Source organism: Tursiops truncatus, chromosome X (genome assembly GCF_011762595.2).
Source record: "Tursiops truncatus isolate mTurTru1 chromosome X, mTurTru1.mat.Y, whole genome shotgun sequence".
NCBI classification, from domain to species: Eukaryota; Metazoa; Chordata; class Mammalia; order Artiodactyla; family Delphinidae; genus Tursiops; species Tursiops truncatus.
In genome coordinates, this window is record NC_047055.1 from 31,471,506 (window position 1) to 31,494,480 (window position 22,975).

General features: G+C 38.7%; 1 protein-coding gene across 3 annotated transcripts in view; it reads right to left on the bottom strand.

The window, feature by feature from the left end:
- Positions 1-22,975, bottom strand: part of PLS3 (plastin 3) — a 90,211-nt gene that overhangs the window by 11,981 nt on the left and 55,255 nt on the right. For all 3 annotated transcript variants that reach the window (XM_019949484.3, XM_073799123.1, XM_019949483.3), the window contains exons 3-9: positions 15,220-15,383; positions 9,089-9,218; positions 8,448-8,580; positions 6,153-6,234; positions 4,981-5,146; positions 3,584-3,726; positions 1,040-1,135 (exon numbers count right to left, since the gene is read on the bottom strand). In XM_019949484.3, the coding sequence (XP_019805043.1) occupies positions 1,040-1,135; positions 3,584-3,726; positions 4,981-5,146; positions 6,153-6,234; positions 8,448-8,580; positions 9,089-9,218; positions 15,220-15,383 (914 nt within the window). The remainder of the gene's footprint in view (positions 1-1,039; positions 1,136-3,583; positions 3,727-4,980; positions 5,147-6,152; positions 6,235-8,447; positions 8,581-9,088; positions 9,219-15,219; positions 15,384-22,975) is intronic.

Here is a 22,975-nt window from a genome sequence, read left to right on the forward strand (position 1 = left end):
GGACACTGAGAAACAAGGGGAAAAGCAAGAGGAAAGGCTCAGAGGTAAAATGAGTGTGTGTGTGGTGGGTACAGAGTAGTGGGAAATTGCACTGGTATAGCAGGGCCTTACATGATCAGCAGAACATTTCGGATTGAACTCTAGAGTCAACGGGGAAACCTTGAAGGATTCTGAGGAGGTAAGAGACAATGAAGGGAGTGCTTTAAGATCAACTAGGGAGGAGTGATAGAGACAGCTCCCTTAGTGCACAAGAGGGCCCCTTGTTCGTGCCAAGAGTGACCTGAACTGAAGAATTTCACAGTTAAAAACAGACAGAAATATAAGCACTACAAAGTCAGTTACAAATTCAGTTCTGATAAGGGCAGCATAAATGGTTTAGCCAGTGTAATCCACTCAATCCTACTGTGAAATATGCTAGAAATGTGGATTTTTAAAAACCAGTAGAATACATTCCACATCTAATGAGTACTAGCAACAACAGGATCCTAGAAAGTTGGGACTAAATAGTCTAGGCCAACTCTTTACTTCATGTATGAACAAAGTGAAATCCAATTTCGGGAAGGAACTTGTCCAAGGTCATTGAACAAATAAGTGATGTAATCAGGGAACATGTTCTGTGACAGTAATTCCCCAAACTGGATTTCAGGGAGCAGCAGTTTGTAAACATATTCACATTACTCTCAACACAGGAATATTACAGATGCATATATGAATATGTAGTCATTAAATCTATCACTGTGATTGTAATCCAAATACTTGGAAAACGTTAGTCTTTAGTGCTTATTTCCCCACACTTGCTTTGAATATTTTATGCCATCCATATGAACCAATGCCACCATAATTACGGAACTCACGAATAAACTGTTAACATAAATCAAAGCATCTTTCTGCCTCTGAATTACACCTACAGTAATAAATTTTAAAATAATGCTTAAAATTGTCAACACCACAACATGCAATTATAAAAATTCTTGTTATTTATAAGAAATTGACAACAACTTTGTAAGCTTGTAGAATTCAAAAGAACACCTATACTTACATTGAAACCTGACATGTTAATATCTATCCGTGGTTCACCTTCCTTTTGTCCTTTTGGTGCAATTTGATTGAGAAGATGAAAATAGGCTTTGGAATCCTACAAATGAATTGAAAATGTCAGTGCGATCACATTTATAAAGAATGAATGTATCCTATTGTCCCATGTTTGGAAGGATACTTGCATCGGATTTTGTGAGAATGTACGACACAAATCTCTATCTTCTAATTTAACAGCTCCTTTCCCCAGAAAAGTCCACTTTTCTGGCCTTAGGTCTGCCTTGAATATGGATGAACTGGATTTTGTCATGACTTTACAATTTATTGAAGTCATCAATACAATAATGCTAGTAAACACGTAACTAGTTCTGTACCTTCACTGAGTTACTGAAGTCAATAAGCTTGATAGATAAAACAAGCAAGAGAAAAAAGTAGGACAGGAGAAATCCAGGAAGCATAGGGAAAGAAAAAATAAACAGGTTACATCATTACAAAGCACAATATGTATATACCATAAGGTATGGAGAAGAGATTAGCTGTGTTAAAGATGTATTTAAGTGACAAAAATTTTAAAACGAGTTAACACTTGAGGTGGTGAAATAACATTAAACCCTTAATTATCTGAATATATTTAACCAAACAAGCTTCTCTTTGTTTTAAGCCCCTGAACTCTTTCATCACTTGAACACTTTCACTTGGAATCCCAATACCTAAAACAAAATGGCATTGCTCATACGGGGTGTGCACTGGGTGCATGCAGGCTGTGTGGACACTGCACAGAACAAAACGTGAAAACCACTGTACCAAGCGCAAACACTTAGGAGGGTCTTCAACACACATGTCAAATTGTACCAGAGGACAGGAACTGGAGTGAAGATTCCTTAATCATGTTATATTTGAAGATCACCTTCCCAGCTATGACAGTTTTCTATTACTAGGCCTTGACAGTCCAGACAGATTATAAAGGAATGTTTCTTGTGGTAAACCCTACGGATTATGTGCATCCTAATCCCCTGGAGAAGTTGTTCAATATGGAGATTGCTGGATCCAACCTCAGACCTACCAAGCACAGATCTCTGGGAGCTGCCCGGAGAGCTGCATCTTAAATGAGCCACCCCAATAAGTTTGATACACTCGCCAGAAACGATTCTAAGATCGGGGAGAATCAGGTGAGTGAAAGTCACTTCAGAGCAATTCATGGAATGCAAACCCAGATCATACCATTAGTGGGCATAGGGGTTATCTCCTTCCAAGGAGTAGTGCATTACAGTTGCACTGCTTTCGCTTACAATTACCTACTAAAGGTGCAGAAACAATTCGTAATCTAACCCTATGTACTTGAGAAAGACAGGTAAAGAGCAGACCCCACAGAGTCTGTACTTACTACCCTGAAAAGGGGCTGTACAGGTGAAAATCTGAACTTGAACATGCATTACCTAACAATCCTCTGCTTTTTAAAAATATTCAAAGCAGAATATTTTTTAAAAAAATATTCATTTGTACATAAGATTCCCTTTTATACATTTAAATTATGTGCTCCGAACATAAAATACATTTATGAATGGTTTTTGGGAACATATCTAATGTGTAAAGCAAAATATAGCTGGCTAAGCATGTTGCATAAATTAAAAGAAGAGGTGGGGTCAGTTGGTTTTATAATTTTGGGGCCATCCTTAATTTTCACTGATGAAATCAGTAATGCAAATATATCCCATTACTTTCTCTCACCACTGAATAAACTGATGTGGTCACAGACTATTTTCACAGCCCTATTGGCCAGTGACATCTGGTGAAGATCCTTGAGTTTGTTCCCTGTGTTCCAACATCCGGATTTTGGAGAGTCGAGTTGGTTAATGAGAATGCCAAGATATCTGCCCTGGTGATTTTGGCCCTGTCTCCCCGAGATGCCAGAGGCAACGTGTGGTAAATGAATGCTACCGATGTCTCCCGCCCTTGCGAGTTTTCCCTAGTGCTCGTGGTGAGCAGTGAGTGCCAAAATTCAACTCAACGCAAGAAATCTTTGTGGGTCTTTTATGTGCCAGGTGTTGTGTTAGAGGTGGGCTTTAGTAGGAGGGCGGTAATGCAAGGGCGGGGGCTGAGGTAGGAGACACAGACATAAATAAAAGTATGTAACTACCCTCAAGAACTCAGTGCCTGAAGGAGGGAGCACATGACAGAAGGAGACAGGGAATCCTGAGGCCCTTTCTCTTCCAGGTCTTTACTAAAAGGTACACTGAGGCCTGGGAAAGGCAGTTAGCAACAGAAGAGTCATGACTGCCTGTCCTTTCGTACTCCATGTTGAACAGTAGGTAGAATAGAAAATGTTAGGACTATAATATAATACTTTTTACCCCTTTCCGCAAAATGAAAGCTAGACTTGGCGCTAGTGCTCCTTACTTGGCTCCATCTCTCTACTGAAATCTACCGTCAGGGCCAAGAGGCAACAAGGCTGGGTGATAAACTCATAGGAATGACCCCCTCCTTTAAGCTGGCATGAAATCTCCCGAGTCATTATATTCCCCCAAAGTGTCGATAACTGCACAGTTACCTTGATGTCAGCACTAAAATTGTTGATTTTCTGCCAGCCTGAGTTTTCCAAATGAAAGTTTGCCCATCTAAGCAGAAGCTCTTCTGGAGATAATTTCATAAGCTCCTCCAAGGTCTCACCGTCTCGAAGTAAAGCAGCCAAGGCTATAAGGAAAAAACCCACAACCAATATATTCCATGTAACAGTTATTACAAGTTTATTGAGTCTTTTGACACTCTATTAAGTAAGTAAGAGAGGTACTAAAAGTACTGTGACCTAGTGCCTGGTTTTCAGGTACTCACAGTCTAATAACAAAGATAAATAAAAGTAGATAATTATGATACAGATAGAAACACTGTATTATGAGAATACACAGCAAATATATATTATAACATATTCTTTATTATTCTTCACATTCCAAATACCAAATGTTCTAGCTTTTAAGTTGAACATTTTCACATTATGTCATATATTTACATAAATTGTTCTTAAATAATATTAAAATCAGAGACTTGGGGGAGTATGTTTAAAATTTTGGAGCCCTTTACTTAACCTTCTGATTAAACGAGTATACAAACCCTAAGGTATTTATATTTAAGTATAACTAATTAACTCTTGAAGTGTTAAACCTACTTTTAAAGGAATAGAATTCAACTTTACATTTTCTATAGCATCTAACATGTAAAGGCTGCTCAATAATTTTTTGTTGTTGAATTGAATGCCTAGAAGAAGCCAAGGGTTTTCTGATAAATATTCCCAGAGGTAAGAGGTAGAAGCTTGGGTGTCTGTACGAAGCACTGTCTAAATTCAAGCACTGTTTTATGAAGAAGTTGTGTAGTCCTTATGCAATAACTACCTCCCATAAGATAAAAGGAGATTTACATTGAACAAGACTGAAACTGCCTGACTTCCAAAGAGGTCTAAGCGATATCTCTAACAGGCAAATTTCATCTTTCATGGACTCTGCTTCATGCCATGTCACTCTGGCACTGAGGGATTTAAGCAAGGGCAGAGGTAACATTCTTACTTGTGCAGAAGCCTCTGCTCAGAAGAGGCCAGCAATTAGAAAAATTTTATTTGTTTAAATATAGGCCCCTTTGAGTGGATTGAAAGTGTAAGTGTAATCAGAGCAGAAAAGAATACATATTAAGTTTGGGGACTTTGGGCAAGTTCCTTAAACTCTCTGGGCTTTCGTGCCTTTATTGTACAATGAATTCTAAAGTGCCAGACAAATGTTAATTACTACTAAAGAAGAAAGTTATAATTAGGCTATTTTCCTGAATAACACTATAACATTACCTTATGTTTAATTCTAGTTATCATCTAATCACCTCAATTAAGTGAAAGCATGACAGTCTGCATGACTAGAAAAAAATAACCAATAAACGACTTTCAAAATTATGACTGTGTTCCATTACCTTCATTCCTGCTTAATTCAATGTCAGCAAACAAACCGATCTTAATGATCTGCCAAAGCAGTCCCAAAACCAGATGAGGTTTCCCAGCCCGCAAATCTTCTGCACCAATATTCACAACGTGACACCCAATGGCAGAAGCAGAGTTCAGTGCCAAGTTCAAGTTTTCCTGCAAGACAGCCAATTTACAACACTTGCTTCTTAACCTTTCTGCGTTTTTGCAGTCTATTTCTCCCTTCACTGAAAATAACACTCAGCAAGGAAATTATGTCTTAATTTTACCCATACGTGATCCACAGAAAGCAATATCCAGGCTTTGGTGTTAAAAGCATAGCTAGGGTCTTCCCTGGTGGTCCAGTGGGTAAGACTCTGCGCTCCCAGTGTAGGGGGCCCGGGTTTGATCCCTGGTTGGGGAACTAGATCCCACATGCATGCCACAACTACGAGTCTGCATGCCACAACTAAGAAACCCACGTGCCACAACTAAACATGCCTCAATGAAGTTCCTACGTGCCGCAACTAAGACCTGGTGCCGCCTAAATAAATAAATATTAAAAAAAAAAGCATAGCTAAAACAAATCTAGCCTCATTGTTATTGTCTTTTTCAGATTTACAGGGGAAGTTAACTCGGTATTTTTATTTGGTCCCTTCTTAAGGACACTGACACTAAAGGGAAAGGCTGAGTTACTAGAGTAAGGATATCCATATGGGTTAAGTGTCATATTTCTAAAAATGCCTAAATGAGAGGTCTATTGAATACACCTCAGAGTTCTAGAAGTTCTCAATCTCCACATCCCGAGATGCTCTTGCCTGAGGGAATTTTGCTATCTAACAGTCTAATACTCACTAAATGGAAAATAAAAGCCCTTTGTTCTTTAAGCATGCTAATTAATTAAGAGCTTATTTCTGTATGTTTGAACACAAAATGCAATGAAAAGAACACAGAACTGCTTCGCAGTTAGACCTGGATTTGAACTTTACTTCCAGCAGCAACGTCAGTACAGCTCAGAAGCCTTTCTGAGTCTCAGTTTCTCTTTTCTATGAAATCTGGAAAACAATCCTCAACTCAGACTTGTTATAAGAATTAAATGAGAAGATGAAAAGTGCAGAGCCTATGGTCTGTAGAACAGTCCTCAAACAGTAGTTTCATGGAAGGAGGGGAGAATGGTGCATACCTGAATGATGAAGGGTGTAAGTTTCTTCTTGTTGATTGCTCTCTCATCAATTGTATCAGGAACTGAAAGGTTGATCATTTTACTGAAACAAATTTTGAAATGAGTTGACTTATTTTAAAATAATCTTTAATATACACAAATACTGTAAGGCTTATTATAACATGTCTCTCATATAATCTGAAAAAATGCAACATATGACTTTTAACATGTTGATCTCAAAAAAACTATACATATAAAAATGCAAATAAAAAAGACCAAAGTATTTACAGTAGTTGAGTATTTCTGAGTTGGGCATTAGGGTATACTGTCTTATTTAATTTTTTGTAACTTCCACATTCTTTTAGAAGAATGAATTACTCGGATATTAAAAAAAACTTTATTGAATAAATATTAAAAACAGATAATATCGCACATTGAAACTGAATCTCTCTTCTAGATTACACAATACACAATTAAAACGACCATTTATCTACAAAGAGGTAAAATTAGTTGAGCATGAGATTCTTTCATTCACCAAATACTTATTGAGTGCCTAGATGATGTACCAGGTACTATATTTGGTGCTGGAAATACAGTGATAATACAGAGAAAAAGAAAAGTTATCTTAATTAGGTTAGAATCTGACTTAGGAAGAATCTCATTTGGTAAAATTTGGAGTTAGACTCTGACATCTTAGATGTTTATAATACTGCCCTAAAACAAGTTATTCTGCATAGGGAAAACCATGCTTCTTTCCATGCAAAATTTAAATATTAAATAAATAGTACCATATGAGTCTCTATATTAAAACATATCGGGAATATCTCTTTACAGCCGATAAGTGGCAAGTAAGGGGATATTTCACATTTTTAAAATCAGCTTTTCAAACAACCAAAATGACCTTATTGAAAGAAAAAAGAATTTTATATATTGTACACTGTCATCAGAAATATACCCATTGCACTGTTCTAAGTGCTCTATATATAGTCACTTAAAGCTCACAACAGCCCTGTGAAGCAAGTACAATAATATGGGGATCATAATGGATGGATCCTGAAATGCAAAGTGATCAAGTACCTTTTATTTATTAAAAAAATTCTTCCCTATTATGGTTTATTACAGGATATTAAATATAGTTCCCTGTGTTATATGGTAGGACCTTATTGTTTATCTATTTTATATATGGTATATTTTATATATAGAGTGTGTCTGCTAATGCAAAACTCCTAATTTATCTCTTTCTCCCCCTTTCCCCTTTGGTAACCATAAGTTTATTTTCTGTCTGTGAGTCTGTTTCTATTTTGTACATAAGTTCATTTGTATCATTTTTTTTAAGATTCCACATATAAGTGATATCATGTGGTATTTTACTTTCTCTGTCTGACTTACTTCACTCAGTATGACAATCTCTAGGTCCATCCACGTTGCTGCAAATGGCATAATTTCATTCTTTTTTATGGCTGAGTAGTACTCCATTGTATATATGTACCATATCTCCTTTATCCATTCAGCTGTCGATGGACACTTAGGTTGCTTCCACAACCTGGCTATTGTAAATAGTGCTGCTGTGAACATTGGGGTGCATGTATCTTTTTGAATTATAGTTTTGTCTGGATATATGCCCAGGAGTGGGACTGCTGGATCATATGGCAACTCTATTTTTAGTTTTTTAAGGAACCTCCATAGTATTTTCCATAGTGGCTGCACCAATTTACATTCCCACCAACAGTGTAGGAAGGTTCAAAGGGGTCAGTATCTTGATTGCAGCTATTGATACATAGCTACTGAGTGGCAGAGCCTGAACAGGAACTAGGCAGACTGATTATGGAGCATGCTCTTAACCACTGTACGCCACTGCCTCAAAAAAGAGTTGCATTCACTGACAAACTGTTGATAATCTTATATCATTTCTGCCAAGACACTGTTGGGTCTGGGGCAGCAGGAGTGACAAATGCATTTTTTCAGAAATAAGTAATTGGAGGGTGAAAAGTGCCAAGTGGCCTGTTTTTCTCTTTTGGAACCTATGGTACTTGAGAATAAAGAGATGCTGACATAAAAAGTTCAACTAAGTTGTATTGTTTAGCTTACTCAGTGGTGAGAAGAAATTGGAAGCTGAGAGCTTCTCTAGGAAGAGGTCTCTGGTCTAAATGACTGAGTTTTAGATTCACCTTTGGTGGTACTTTCACGGACAGGCCTAGAGATGAAATGGGCAGAACCTAGACAAATTTCAATTCTGGCTATTCCCCGAGATGAATCCGTCAAGCATCCAGAAACAACTATGTCAATTACATGGAAGACTATTTTTGGAAATCTTACCAAAGCACAATTCCATCACCAACAGCTTTGAACAGGTCATCGGTATTTGGGTTCATTGGTATGACATGTCGGCAATCTGGATCATTTTCCAAAGCTTTGTTTATCCAGTTAACGAAAGCATATTTTTCTTCCTCTAAAATTATGTAGAATAAGAAGACATTAGTTCATACTCTAGGTTAACTATTTGACTCTAAAGCCAGAAATAGTTGTTCAGGAGAGCTGTACGTTAATGTATCACAAGCCTGTTGTTATCCTCTTTGGAAACCCAGACAAGTGAATGCAACACAGTGGCTATTAGGAGCTATAAAATAAACAAAAAGAATAGAGCAGGGTTAACTGATCCTTGGAAGTTAGTTACAAAATTCTTTAGAAATTCTATTTATATTACTGTAGGGCTCTGCTGTAATAAAGCCTATCTGTGCACGTATTGTATCATGGCTCTTACAAGCTAACGAAACCGTACAATAAATACCTGTAATGCCTTTATGGGAAGTATTAGTCCCAAGTCCAAATATAGGTCACAACGACTTCGACTGTATTCTTAATTAGGAGACAATGTATTTCTAGAGCCCCTCCTTGACATTATAGCAGGCAACCTACTTAGTTCACTGTGGTCACCTAACACATTTGAAACTATTTACCTGAGTAAGAATGCTGCGTTCCTTCACTGGACAGCTCTGAAGTTCCTCCCAGAGCACAGATCCCTTCTTTCCTATTGATTGCTTTGCGGAAGGTTTTGGCAATATCGCTGCTTTTTACCTCTTGGAAAATCTAGTAACGAAAATATGTTGTTGATTCACAATTTTCAATCAGGTACAACCATAAGCATATTTATCTTCTTTTATACTGTGGTAACCTACATTTTCCCCCATAGGTGATGAGTGTTAAAAGATAAGGCAAACTAGGCTTGAGTTTTAAGATGCTAAACAAGTACTTCAATACTGCTACCAAAAATGAAGTGCCAGAGGTCAACTGCACACACTTGTCAAAAACATCAAGTGCCACATGCGCTGAATCCGTTTTAAGCCAAAGACTAGTGTTGTTTAAAGGCACAGGTAAATCTGTTAATTTTCTAGAACAAGGAAGGCTTTGTTCCTTTCCTGGAGAGAAAAGACTGAAGGATTCCCCCTTCTTTAAGCACGATTCATAGTGCAAAGAAAGATGAAAATTTTGGGACCTCCCTGGTGGCGCAGTGGTTAAGAATCCGCCTGCCAGTGCAAGGGGACACGGGCTTGAGCCCTGCTCTGGGAAGATCCCACATGCCGCAGAGCAACTAAGCCCGTGCGCCGCAACGACTGAGCCAGCGCCCTAGAGCCCACAAGCCACAACTACTGAGCCCGAGAGCCACAACTACTGAAGCCTGTGTGCCCAGAGCCCGTGCTCCGCAACGAGAGAAGCCACTGCAATGAGAAGCCCGCGCACTGCAACGAAGAGTAGCCCCTGCTCGCTGCATCTAGAGAAAGCCTGTGCGCAGCAACTAAGACCCAACGCAGACAAAAAAAAAAAAAAAAAAAGAATAAACCCAGAAAAGAGGCTTTTCAGTGATCAAGCTTCTCTTCACAATAAGGCACATGGCTAATGAAATTAACCTGCACATTCTAATTGTACAAAAGCAGGCTGTAACGGAACAAATTTCATACCCTACTCTAACCGCTTGACTGAATGACCGGACATTCCAAAGGTCTGCCTATACATGTCTGAAATACTGGAACTTACCTAATCTCCAATTTGTTCCTGAGCTACCAATGTGCATGGCTAAATTAGCCACTGCCAGAAAAACAAGAGCAAGATGTAGCATTTTCATAAAAACTTCTTTAAAACATGTTTAGAACACAATAGACTTATCGAAAGAAACTTACGGCCCTAATGGAAAAGTTGCTGAGCAAACAGAAGATAACCCAAAGGCCTTTAACATTACTGACAAGTACATACTCACAAACACACCTCAGGAGGGGTAGCCTATGTTTGAAGGTCATAGAACAGGGTCACCGTATTTAGCAGTTCAGGCTGTGTCTATGAGAGCAGGCATGAGTAGAAGCTGAAATCCAGCCCATGCTCCCCTAAGCAGGCCTGGTGTCTAGTGCAAGACTGTGGCAGGCAGAAAGAGGAGTGCCTTTTTACATTTAGTCTCTCCAGGAGAGCATCTTTTTGTAATTAATCAACTGAGACAGACTCTTTCTAACTGGTAGGAAAGTTGCTGTAGCCCCATCACAAAGTCATCTTTTCCTGTTACCGTCCTGAAATCCTGGCCTTCCTTGGACTTATAAACCCAATTTTATTTAGGAAAATAGTTAGTAAGCAGTAAGTTTTACAAAATCAAGCTTACTCAATTTCCATAGCTGTGATTTTGTGCTATACCTGTAATTTCAGAGGTAGACTCAGAATGTGTGCGCGCGCGTCTATGTCTGTATATGTATATAGACACACACACACTGACTACTCTAAATATTACACACAGCCAATGAAATCACTCTTCCTCCTCTCTGGCCATTATACTGACTCCTGTTAAGTATCCATAATGTGGAACTGACTCATGTACTCTGGGTAATTTCAAATTATTAAAATTATTTTTACTCACACTGATTCCACCTGTAATTTCATTTAATTTACCTTACCTTCCAAGCCAAGATTAGACAACAAAATGGTTACTTGGGAATGTAGCAATCTTAACTGTGATGCATTCTGTTCCCACAGCTCCCTCTTTGATAACTATACGTATCTGCTCAGTGGAAAAACAATATTTACTATTCTACCTCATTCTGAACTTTACTTCATTTAGTATAACACTGTGTAGTAAATTAAAATATAAAATGTGTGCTTCTCCTGACTGAGATACCATAAATCACTGGAACGACAAAAATCTCCAAAATGTGATTGCCTCGAAGCTACTACCCTCAGAATGACATATGAAAAGTTATTTTTCTTATCACGACTATTTTTGCCTTAAGGATCATTAGCTTCTAAAAATTAGGTTGTTTCCATGATCACTATTTCAGCTGAAAAACTTTGTAAACATCATGGAAAAGAGGAACAACACAAATAACTTTTAAAGAAGAATGTCTACTGTACAATATTCTAATGCAATTACTTACATAGCTCTACTTAAACTCCTGATGCTTGGGAACAACATGTTGAATACAAAGTTGCAATTAAATGAGTTAATTTTCAATTGTCTTACAAAAGTTACATGACCTTCCTTCTCTAAATATTTTAAAATAAATTCTTCTAGCCAGGCTCAAATTTTCAGTTTCATAGTATTTTCCTCTGTTCTTTAGGTTTAAAAAAATATTAAAAGATAAGTGATAGTTGAAGATTTATGTATCTGTTAAATTGATTCACTACGTGAGAATTTGCATTTTATTTTCTACTTTAGTAAAGGAATCAGTCGAGTGGATGATAAAGCAATTTGAGTATAAGCCTTGGCTTTACAAGAATCTCTGAAATCAGAGACAGCACCAGGCCAACTACTGTGCTGGAGAGTTGTCAATGAATCTTTTCAAAGCTGCCCGTGGTGATACTAATGAGCTCACTGTTTCATGCTGTTTTCCCTCCATGAGGAGGGACTTGCTTTATCATGTGTGAACAAACTCCTGGTGTACACTGCTCACTCTGGTTCTATATATCTTTTCCAGTCTCTTTTATGAAACGTATATGTTTCTTATTCCTTTCAAAAGTGTCATCACCTTCCTAGATCAGCACTAGTGGCCAAACCAAAGCAATGCAGAGGCACAGGACTTAAGAAGGAAAGATTTTAGAATGAATTGCAAAAAAATACTGACTGGCTTCCAGTGTTTGAGGCTTGTTTCCAACGCAGCAGGTTTGAATTTTTACTTTTCGGGGAATCTGTTGTAGGCCTAAACTTAGTAATAATAGGAAAAGAACACTGCCTTTTTAATAAATAGAAATAACTACCAACAACTAACACCTGTATAGCATTTGCTATATACCGGGTATGGTTCTAAGCACTTTACATATATGAAGCTACTTAATCCTATGAGGTCGGTAATATTAGTAAAAGTTCTAAAACAGGTCAATAACTTATTACCATTATGTAAGAGCAAGGTTCTCACTGTGAAAATAAGAGTTCAATGCAGATTTCTCTGCTGAAAGAACTTATCGCCATACCAGTCTTTTTACAGATGAAGTAAAAAACCCCACTATTGGGATTCCCTGGTGGCGCAGTGGTTGGGAGTCCGCCTGCCGATGCGGGGGACGTGGGTTCGTGCCCCGGTCCGGGAGGATCCCACGTGCCGCGGAGCGGCTGGGCCCACGAGCCATGGCTGCTGAGCCTGCGCGTCCGGAGCCTGTGCTCCGCAAGGGGAGAGGCCGCAACAGTGAGAGGCCCGCGTACCGCAAAAAACAAAACAAAACAAACAAAAACCCCACTATTACCTCGGAAGTATAAAAATCCAGTAATTTAGTTTTGAAATACTTAGAAGAAATAAGATCAGTTAATATATTTAATTTTAACACGTGAAGTTTATATATGATTTGGGGGCTCTTTTCTGCCATATATATATATATTCTTCTCCAAAATTAATATAAACATGTTGTTTGTAGCCTGGTTTGCAATTAACACCTCTTAGGTAGCAATTTAAAATAAAAACCAAAAATCTAACATGCAAGAACATGTTTACTTCTACTTCCTATGTTAATCCCTGACAGGAATAATGTGCTTCCTCTTGCTCAGGTAATTAGGATCTACCCATACTTTGTCTGACAATTTGTAAGATGTTTCATTGATGACAAGGCAGATGGGAGTGGACAGACATTTGGTTGGTTACATACCCATCTTTCTTTCAGTACAGTCACGGTGGTATCATTCTGAAACTTCATGTGGGTTATTTTACTGTCCTTCAGATTTCAAATTTCTTGAATAGAAGGGAGGTAACTGGAAAAAGCCACTAGTCCCCTGTGTAATGTTGGGCAAGTCACTTCCTTTTTCAGGAACCCAGGTTTTTTTAATTTGAAAAATGAAGGAGTATAAACATATTGATTTCTTCCAATTCTAAAATATACATTTTAACCAACAAGGTCCTCATTAGTATTTTATTTTTTAAAAAAATCCCTGGTGATGCCAAAATTATTATGCCTGTTATTCACTTTTTAAGAAAATACTAGGGTAATCACAGCCTTCACTTAAGAGCCACAAACAGCTGTGTGGAATCAGCAACGTTTCAAAATATACAAAATTAAATATTTCCCTAAGATGATTTTTCTCAAAGACAATTTCATAACTGTGTCCTTCAAAATACTGGCACACTCTTGATTATTTAAGTCTGTTTATTTTAGTAGATTAAAAAATTCTGAGCAGAAAATTATATCAAAAATAAGTGATCATAGTTATCTACTGCTCTAAGCTGCTTTAAACTCACAATTAAACATGCAGTTACAAGGGAGGCAAGTTATACATCAGAGGACATGCAAGCGCTCATATTGCAAGTCAATTGCAACTTACTATTGAACATAGGATTCGAAACAAAAGGCTTTGGCAATAACTGGAGACAAAAAATGGTGGGGAGGAGATCAGTATTTCAAAAGGAGATGGCAAGAACTATAGCATTATAGTTATGAAATATGTCTGCATTTTAAAAAAAAGTAACACTCCCCTCCTCCCAGCCACGCCCTGCCCTGCCCCACCCCCAGGCAAATGCTATCAGTTGAGTAGACACCACTACTTAGTCAATTTGCTTCTGGAACTCTCAAGGTGTTCTAAAGGGGTTAATTCTAGTTGGAAAAAACATATCAGAATTTCACCTCCTTTACTGAGCTATGGTTACTGATGGGAGTATATGCTATCATTTCAGGTGTCTTGGGGCAAAAACAAACGTGGAAAAGGATAGGAGTGCTAGAAAGTTTGTGATAAGTATTAGGCACTAATTACCTATCTGCAATATATATAAGGAATGCCAAATTCGATCTAGTCAAACTCAGCCTTAAATGAATAATAAATAAAAACAATAAAATCTTAAGTGTCCTTAACTGAGGGGAGAGGCAACAGCTATTCTTTAATGTATATCTCAAATACCTTGTTAATGAATATGGATGGAAAATGCCCTATGTCTAGAAAAACCTTGACCCTGCTAGTTAGCAGCTAAAAGCATTAGGCTTCAATAGTGAGTACCACACATACACTCTCTATGCACTGAGTATGGAACACTAGGTGCTTGGGGGTAGAGGAATTAAGAAATCAGCCCCTAACCTTGAAGAGTATTTGATGATACTAGAGAAGAAAACAAGAATTTTAAGTGCCTCTTCCAATGGACCGAAAAGATGTGCTTCTAACTTTTAATTATCAAAATCATCATCCTAGGGAAAACGGTACAGTTAAATACTACTACCACAAGAGTAGCAAACATCTTTTTAATCAGAAAGTTCAACTCAGGAAGCATCCAAGACTGTGAGTCAGGGTGTATCGTTAAAATTTGGGAGTACACTGTTCCCGACAGAAAAAGCACTTGGAGGATGTCATTTCACACCTTGAAAAATGCCCTTTAAATGATGCCCCCAAAGGAGACTGTTCACCTTACACAGTGAGCAGACGCATTATATCTTTGATTCTGTAAGTGTTCTTTTCTTGATTCTTTTGTTAAGATATTCTAATGGCTAAAAGAATGAACTAAATGTAGTGGGTGGGATGAGAGAAATTTTATTAGTTATAACAGTACTACTATGATATATTTAGGAACTTAATAGGACTTACTACTAAAAGACCCCACAAGACAAAGGAGCAATCATCACTTCTAATAATGGTAGGTTTTCACATACTTACATAAACAAATTCGTCAAAACTTATCTTCCCATCTTTATTCCTGTCACCATCCAGCATGAGTTTTTGAATAATTTCTCTCACTTTATATCCCGGTAATGGCATATTAGCTTCCTTGAAAAGCTCATGAAGTTCATAGTCACAGATGAATCCATTGCTGTTGAGATCTTTGTAAAAAGGGAGACCAAGCAAAAAACGGAAACAAATTAACCTATTAGAGTATTTTTCTTCATTTTAGGCTCAGTTCATAAGCTCGCCTAAATACAATGTTTTTCTTTCTTATTGTTTGGTACCAAAGGCTGTTTGAAAGGGAAATGCAAATTTTAACTGAAAGGGCATGGTTTACATCATGTTTTTAATGTTTTAAACAGTGTATAAGTAGCTTTACTTAAAAATAGCATCCCTAATTTTAAGAAAACATAGCTGCTGAATAAAATTATTATTAAATCATAAAGCTGACAGGACTTTAAAAATTAAACAATTAATATATTATACACCAATAAAACACTGCCATGGTATAAAACAATTTCTACTGTAGCTATTTAGAAGATTTATGCCCCTTATTCTCCCCTTAGTCTAATAGAACAGTTTATGAATTAATGCTGATTATATTACATAGTACGTCTGAAATTACAATACCATCTTCAGTGCCAATTTTTTCAAGAGTTAATGTAAATAAACGTTTAGCCAAAACAAATATAGAGTTCATAAAAATAAATGCAGTCATGAGTAATCCAAATGTATAAATAACTTTTAAATTTTTGTGCTTTCATAACTTAACACTGTATCTAAGTGCTAATGAGCTTTATTCTGAAACTGTTAAAAATGGGGGAAAAAAACTGATCAATGACAAAAAGTTAATTTATCGGAAAAGAGGGCTAATGTCCTGAGGGTTATAATCACTTGGGTATATTTTTTTAGTAAAGACAGTTGGACTTTCAACAGCAATTTCAAATACTTATTGTTCAAAAATGCTTTTTATTCCTTAGGTCCTCCACTGATTTTCATATATAAATTTAATTATAATAAAGAGAAGCAATCTGAATAGAGAAATGACTCAAGATGAACACAACACCATTCAAGAAAATGTACTATGAAGTTAATCTATTTGATATATTACTGCTTAAAAACTGTACCAGATACTGTTCCTGGGATCGGGGATACTGCAATCAATGAAAGAAAGTCTTGCTGTACAAAAGCTCACATTCTAATGACAACTAATAAGCAAATAACATATAACATAAGGCATGATTATAAACATAATGTAATATGGCGTAAGTGCTATGAAGAAAAATAAAGGGGTTAGGGGTTAGACTAGGGGCTATTTTGCCCCTCAGGGAATATTCAGAAATGTCTGGAGACATTTTTGATTAGCACACACAGCTGGGGGTGGGGAAGATGCTCCCCGCATCCAGTACATAGATGCCAGGGATGCTGCTAAATATCCTACAATGCATATGACCCTCCTTCCACAGAACTGTGTGGCCCAATATGTCAACGTTGAAGTTGAGGAACCCTGCGTTATAGTGACAGGTGGGGATGTGGGTGGTGGTGGGGGTGCTATTTAGATAGAAGGTTCAAGGACAGCCACTTTGATGAGGTTATATTTGAACGAAGACTTATGTGAGGAAAGAACACATCATATGGCTATCGGGGGGGGGGGAATTTTAGATAGAGGAAATAGCAAATGCCAAGTCTCTGATGTGGAAGAGTGTCTGGTGTGTTTTGGGGACAGCAAAGATCCAGTATGACTTCAGCAGAGTGAGCAAAGGAGAAAATGAGAGATGAGGTCAGGGAACTGATCATAAAAGCTCTTATTAAAATATTAAATCCCCTGTATGAAACCAATACATTGAAAGCTGATGATATTGTTACGTTTACTTTTAATGAAGTATATGATTTTAGAGTCAAATATTCTTAAACATAGATTACCATATTTTTAATCTATCAATTAAAATATCTATACTTTTAAAGCATCATCACCAAACTACCCAACACTTCTGAAAACCACTAACATTTCCTTTGAGGTAAAGCACTTGATTCCCCTAGGGCACATCTTCAAGTTTTTTTGCTTTGAACTTATAAAAGGCCATACATCAAACACTTGATTAGTAAAGTGTTTATATGCAGAAATCAATCCAGCAACAACATCTGCAGCTGCTAAAAGGAACAAAGTAATCCACGTGGCACTGTGGCAGGATTTTAGCTATTTTTAATGAGTGAAATTCGTGGGTTTCAATACACCTTCTCCTATGCATATACCAGTCTATTTCTCCCATTTTCTTTAAAAAGTTAAATGAGAGGTCAGTACTAGAGAGTTAAGTGTGACAAAGTGAAAGAAACACAGCATAGATGAAGGGACACAACAAGAGAGAGTAATAGGACACCGGATCTAATTTCATCTTGGCTACTAATTTGCCCAAGTCATCTCTCCAGATCTTAGTTTTCTCATCTGTAAAAGGAGGACTTTAGATCAAATGATCTCTAACGTCCCCTTTTAGCTCAAAAAACTGGAGATAGGGCTTCCCTGGTGGCGCAGTGGTTGAGAGTCCACCTGCCGAAGCAGGGGACACGGGTTCGTGCCCTGGTCCGGGAAGATCCCACATGCCGCAGAGCGGCTGGGCCCGTGAGCCATGGCCGCTGAGCCTGTGCGTCCGGAGCCTGTGCTCCGCAATGGGAGAGGCCACAACAGTGAGAGGCCCGCGTATGGCAAAAAAAAAAAAAAAAAAAAAAAAACCAACTGGAGATAAAAACCATCATACACAGGAAAAACAAATATAGAGTAATAACATTCTGATCACTACTATACCTCAGTATCTAAATACTATATTCCTTCATTTTACGATATCTTTAGAGAAGGAGATAGCTTATTCCTTGCAACTATCAAAACTCTTTCCAAGAGACCTTCAAGATGGCAGAAGAGTAAGCCATGGAGATCACCTTCCTCTCCACAAATACATCAGAAATACACCTACATGTGGAACAACGCCTACAGAACACCTACTGAATGCTGGAAGAAGCCCTCAGACCTCCCAAAAGCAAGAAACTCCCCACGTACCTGGGTAGGGCAAAAGAAAAAAGAAAAAACAGAGACAAAAGAATAGGGATGGGACCTGTACCAGTGGGAGGGAGCTGTGAAGGAGGAAAGGTTTACACACACTAGGAAGCCCCTTCGCGGGCAGAGACCGCGGGTGGCGGAGGGGGGAAGCTTCGGAGCCACGGAGGAGAGCACAGCAACAGGGGGGCGGAGGGCAAAGCGGAGAGATTCCTGCACAGAATATCGGTGCCCACCAGCACTCACCAGCCCGAGAGGCTTGTCTGCTCACCTGCCGGGGCGGGCGGGGCTGGGAGCTGAGGTTCGGGTTTTGGAGGTCAGATCCCAGGGAGCAGACTGGGGTTGGCTGCGTGAACACAGCCTGAAGGGTGCTAGTGCGCCACAGCTAGCCGGGAGGGAGTCCGGGAAAAAGTCTGGACCTGCCTAAGAGGCAAGAGACCACTGTGTTGGGATGCGCGAGGAGAGGGGATTCATAGCGCCACCAAAATGAGCTGCAGAGATGGGTGCGAGCCACGGCTATCAGCTTGGACCCCAGAGGCGGGCATGAGACGCTAAGGCTGCTGCTGCCGCCACCAAGAAGCCTGTGTGCGAGCACAGGTCACTGTCCCAACATCTACTCCGGGGAGCCTGTGCAGCCCGCCACTGCCAGGGTCCCGGGATCCAGGGACAACTTCCCCGGGAGAACAAACCGCATGCTTCAGGCTGTTGCAATGTCACGCTGGCCTCTGCCTCCGCAGGCTCTCCCCGCATTCCCTACACCTCCCTTCCCTAGGCCTGAGTGAGCCAGAGCCCCCTAATCAGCTGCTACTTTAACCCCGTCCTGTCTGAATGGAGAACAGATGCCCTCAGGCGACCTACATGCAGAGGCAGGGCCAAATCCAAAGCTGAATCTCAGGAGCAAACAAAGAAGAAAAAGGGAGATCTCTCCCAGCAGCCTCAGGAGCAGTGGATTAAATCTCCACAATCAACCTGATGTACCTGCATCTGTAGCATACCTGAATACACAACGAATCATCCCAAAATTGAGGCAGTAGACTTTGGGAACAATGAAATATATATATTTCTTTATTGATTTGGTTGCTCTCTTCCTTTACATATATATATGTGTATATTTATATTTTCTCTTTTTGTGAGTGTGTATGTGTATGCTTCTTTGTGTGACTTTGTCTGTATAGCTTTGCTTTTACCATTTGTCCTAGGGTACTGTATGTCCGTTTTGTTTTTTATTTAAGTATAGTTTTTAGCACTTGTTATCATTGGTGGATTTGTTTTTTGGTTTGGTTGCTCTCTTCTTTCTTTCATTTTATTCCTTTTTTTATTACTTTTAAATTTCTTAATTTTTTTTTTATTTTAATAACTTATTTTTCTCTTTCTTTCTTTCTTTTTTTCTCCCTTTTTTTCTGAGCCGTGTGGCTGACAGGGTCTTGGTGCTCCAACCAGGTGTCAGGCCTGTGCCTCTGAGGTGGGAGAGCCGAGTTCAGGCCATGGGTCCACCAGAGACCTCCTGGCTCCACGTAATACGAATCAGCAAAACTTCTCCCAGAGATCTCCATCTCAATGCTAAGACCCAGCTCCACTCGACAACCAGTAAGCTACAGTGCTGGACACCCTATGCCAAACAACTAACAAGACAGGAACACAACCTCACCCATTAGCAGAGAGGCTGCCTAAAATCATATTAAGGTCACAGACACCCCAAAACACACCAGCAAACGCGGTCCTGCCCACCAGAAACACAAGGTCCAGCCTCATCCACCAGAACACAGGCACTAGTCCCCTCCACCAGGAAGCCTACACCACAACCCACTGAACCAACCTTAGCCACTGGGGACAGACACCAAAAACAATGGGAACTACAAACCTGCAGTCTGCGAAAAGGAGACCCCAAACAGTAAGTTAAGCAAAATGAGAAGACAGAGAAACACACAGCAGATGAAGAAGCAAGGAGCAAGGTAAAAACCCACCAGATCAAACTAATGAAGAGGAAATAGGCAGTCTACCTGAAAAAGAATTCAGAGTAATGATAGTAAAGATGATCCAAAATCCTGGAAATAGAATAGACAAAATATAAGAAACATTTAACAAGGAACTAGAAGAACTAAAGAGGAAACAAGCAAAGATGAACAACACAATAAATGAAATTAAAAATACTCTAGAAGGGATTAATAGCAGAATAACTGAGGCAGAAGAATGGGTAAGTGACCTGGAAGATAAAATAGTGGAAATAACTACTGCAGAGCAGAATAAAGCAAAAAAAAAATGAAAAGAACTGAGGACAGTCTCAGAGACCTCTGGGACAACATTAAACGCACCAACATTCGAATTATAGGGGTCCCAGAAGAAGAAGAGAAAAAGAAAGGGACTGAGAAAATATTTGAAGAGATTATATTGAAAATTTCCCTAATATGGGAAAGAAATAGTTAATCAAGTCCAGGAAGAGCAGAGAGTCCCATACAGGATAAATCCAAGGAAAAACACGCCAAGACACATATTAATTAAACTACAAAAAATTCAATACAAAGAAAAAATATTCAAAGTAGCAAGGGAAAAACAACAAATAACATACAAGGGGATCCCCATAAGGTTAACAGCTGATCTTTCAGCAGAAACTCTGCAAGCCAGAAAGGAGTGGCAGGACATATTTAAAGTGATGAAAGGGAAAAACCTACAACCAAGATTACTCTACCCAGAAAGGATCTCATTCAGATTCGATGGAGAAATTAAAACCTTTACAGACAAGCAAAAACTAAGAGAATTCAGCACCACCAAACCAGCTTTACAACAAATGCTAAAGGAATTTCTCTAGGCAGGAAACACAAGAGAAGGAAAAGACCTACAGTAACAAACCCAAAACAATTAAGAAAATGGTAATAGGAACATATGTATTGATAATTACCTTAAATGTAAATGGATTAAATGCTCCAACCAAAAGACATAGACTGGCTGAATGGATACAAAAACAAGACCCATATATATGCTGTCTACAAGAGACCCACTTCAAACCTAGGGACACATACAGACTGAAAGTGAGGGAATGGAAAAAGATATTCCATGCAAATGGAAATCAAAAGGAAGCTGGAGTAGCAATTTTCATATCAGACAAAATAGACTTTAAAATAAAGACTATTACAAGAGACAAAGAAGGACATTACATAATGATCAAGGGATCGATCCAAGAAGAAGATATAACAATTGTAAATATTTATGCACCCAACATAGGAGCATCTCAATACATAAGGCAAATACTAACAGCCATAAAAGGGGAAATCGACAGTAACACAATCATAGTGGGGGACTTTTAACACCCCACTTTCACCCATGGACAGATCATCCAAAATGAAAATAAATAAGGAAACACAAGCTTTAAATGGTACATTAAACAAGATGGACTTAACTGTTATTTATAGGACATTCCATCCAAAAACAACAGAATACACTTTCTTCTCAAGTGCTCAGGAAACATTCGCCAGGATAGATCATACCTTGGGTCACAAATCAAGTCTTGGTAAATTTAAGAAAACGAAATCGTATCAAGCATCATTTCCAACCACAATGCTATGAGGCTAGATATCAATTGCAGGAAAAAATCTGTAAAAAATACAAACACATGGAAGCTAAACAATACACCTCTTAATAACCAAGAGATCACTGAAGAAATCAAGGAGGAAATCAAGAAACACCTAGAAACAAAAGACAATGAAAACACGACAGCCCAAAACCTATGGGATGCAGCAAAAGCAATTCTAAGAGGGAAGGTTATAGCAATACAATCCTACTTCGAAACAAAAAACATCTCAAATAAAAAACCTAACCTTACAACTAAAGCAATTAGAGAAAGAAGAACAAAAAAATACGAAAGTTAGCAGAAGGAAAGAAATCATAAAGATCAGATCAGATAAATGAAAAAGAAATGAAGGAAACAATAGCAAAGATCAATAAACTAAAAGCCAGTTCTTTGAGAAGATAAACAAAACTGATAAACCATTAGCCAGACTCATCAAGAAAAAAAGGGAGAAGACTCAAATCAATAGAATTAGAAATGAAAACGGGGACGTAAAAACTGACACTGCAGAAATACAAAGGATCATGAGAGATTACTAACAGCAACTCTATGCCAATAAAATGGACAACCTGGAAGAAATGGACAAATTCTTAGAAAAGCACAACCTTCTGAGACTGAATCAGAAAGAAATAGAAAATATGAACAGACCAATCACAAGCACTGAAATTGAGACTGTGATTAAAAATCTTCCAAAAGGGCTTCCCTGGTGGTGCAGTGATTGAGAGTCCGCCTGCAGATGCAGGGGACACGGGTTCATGCCCCGGTCCGGGAGGATCCCACATGCCGTGGAGTGGCTGGGCCCGTGAGCAATGGCCGCTGAGCCTGCACGTCCGGAGCCTGTGCTCAGCAGCGGGAGAGGCCACAACAGTGAGAGGCCTGCGTACCGCAAAAAAAAAAAAAAAAAAAAAAAAAATCTTCCAAACAAAAGCCCAGGACCAGACGGCTTCACAGGCGAATTCTATCAAACATTTAGAGAAGAGCTAACACCTATCCTTCTCAAACTCGGCCAAAATATAGCAGAGGGAGGAACACTCCCAAACTCATTCTACGAGGCCACCATCAGTCTGATACCAAAACCAGACAAAGATGTCACAAAGAAAGACAACTACAGGCCAATATCACTGTTGAACACAGATGCAAAA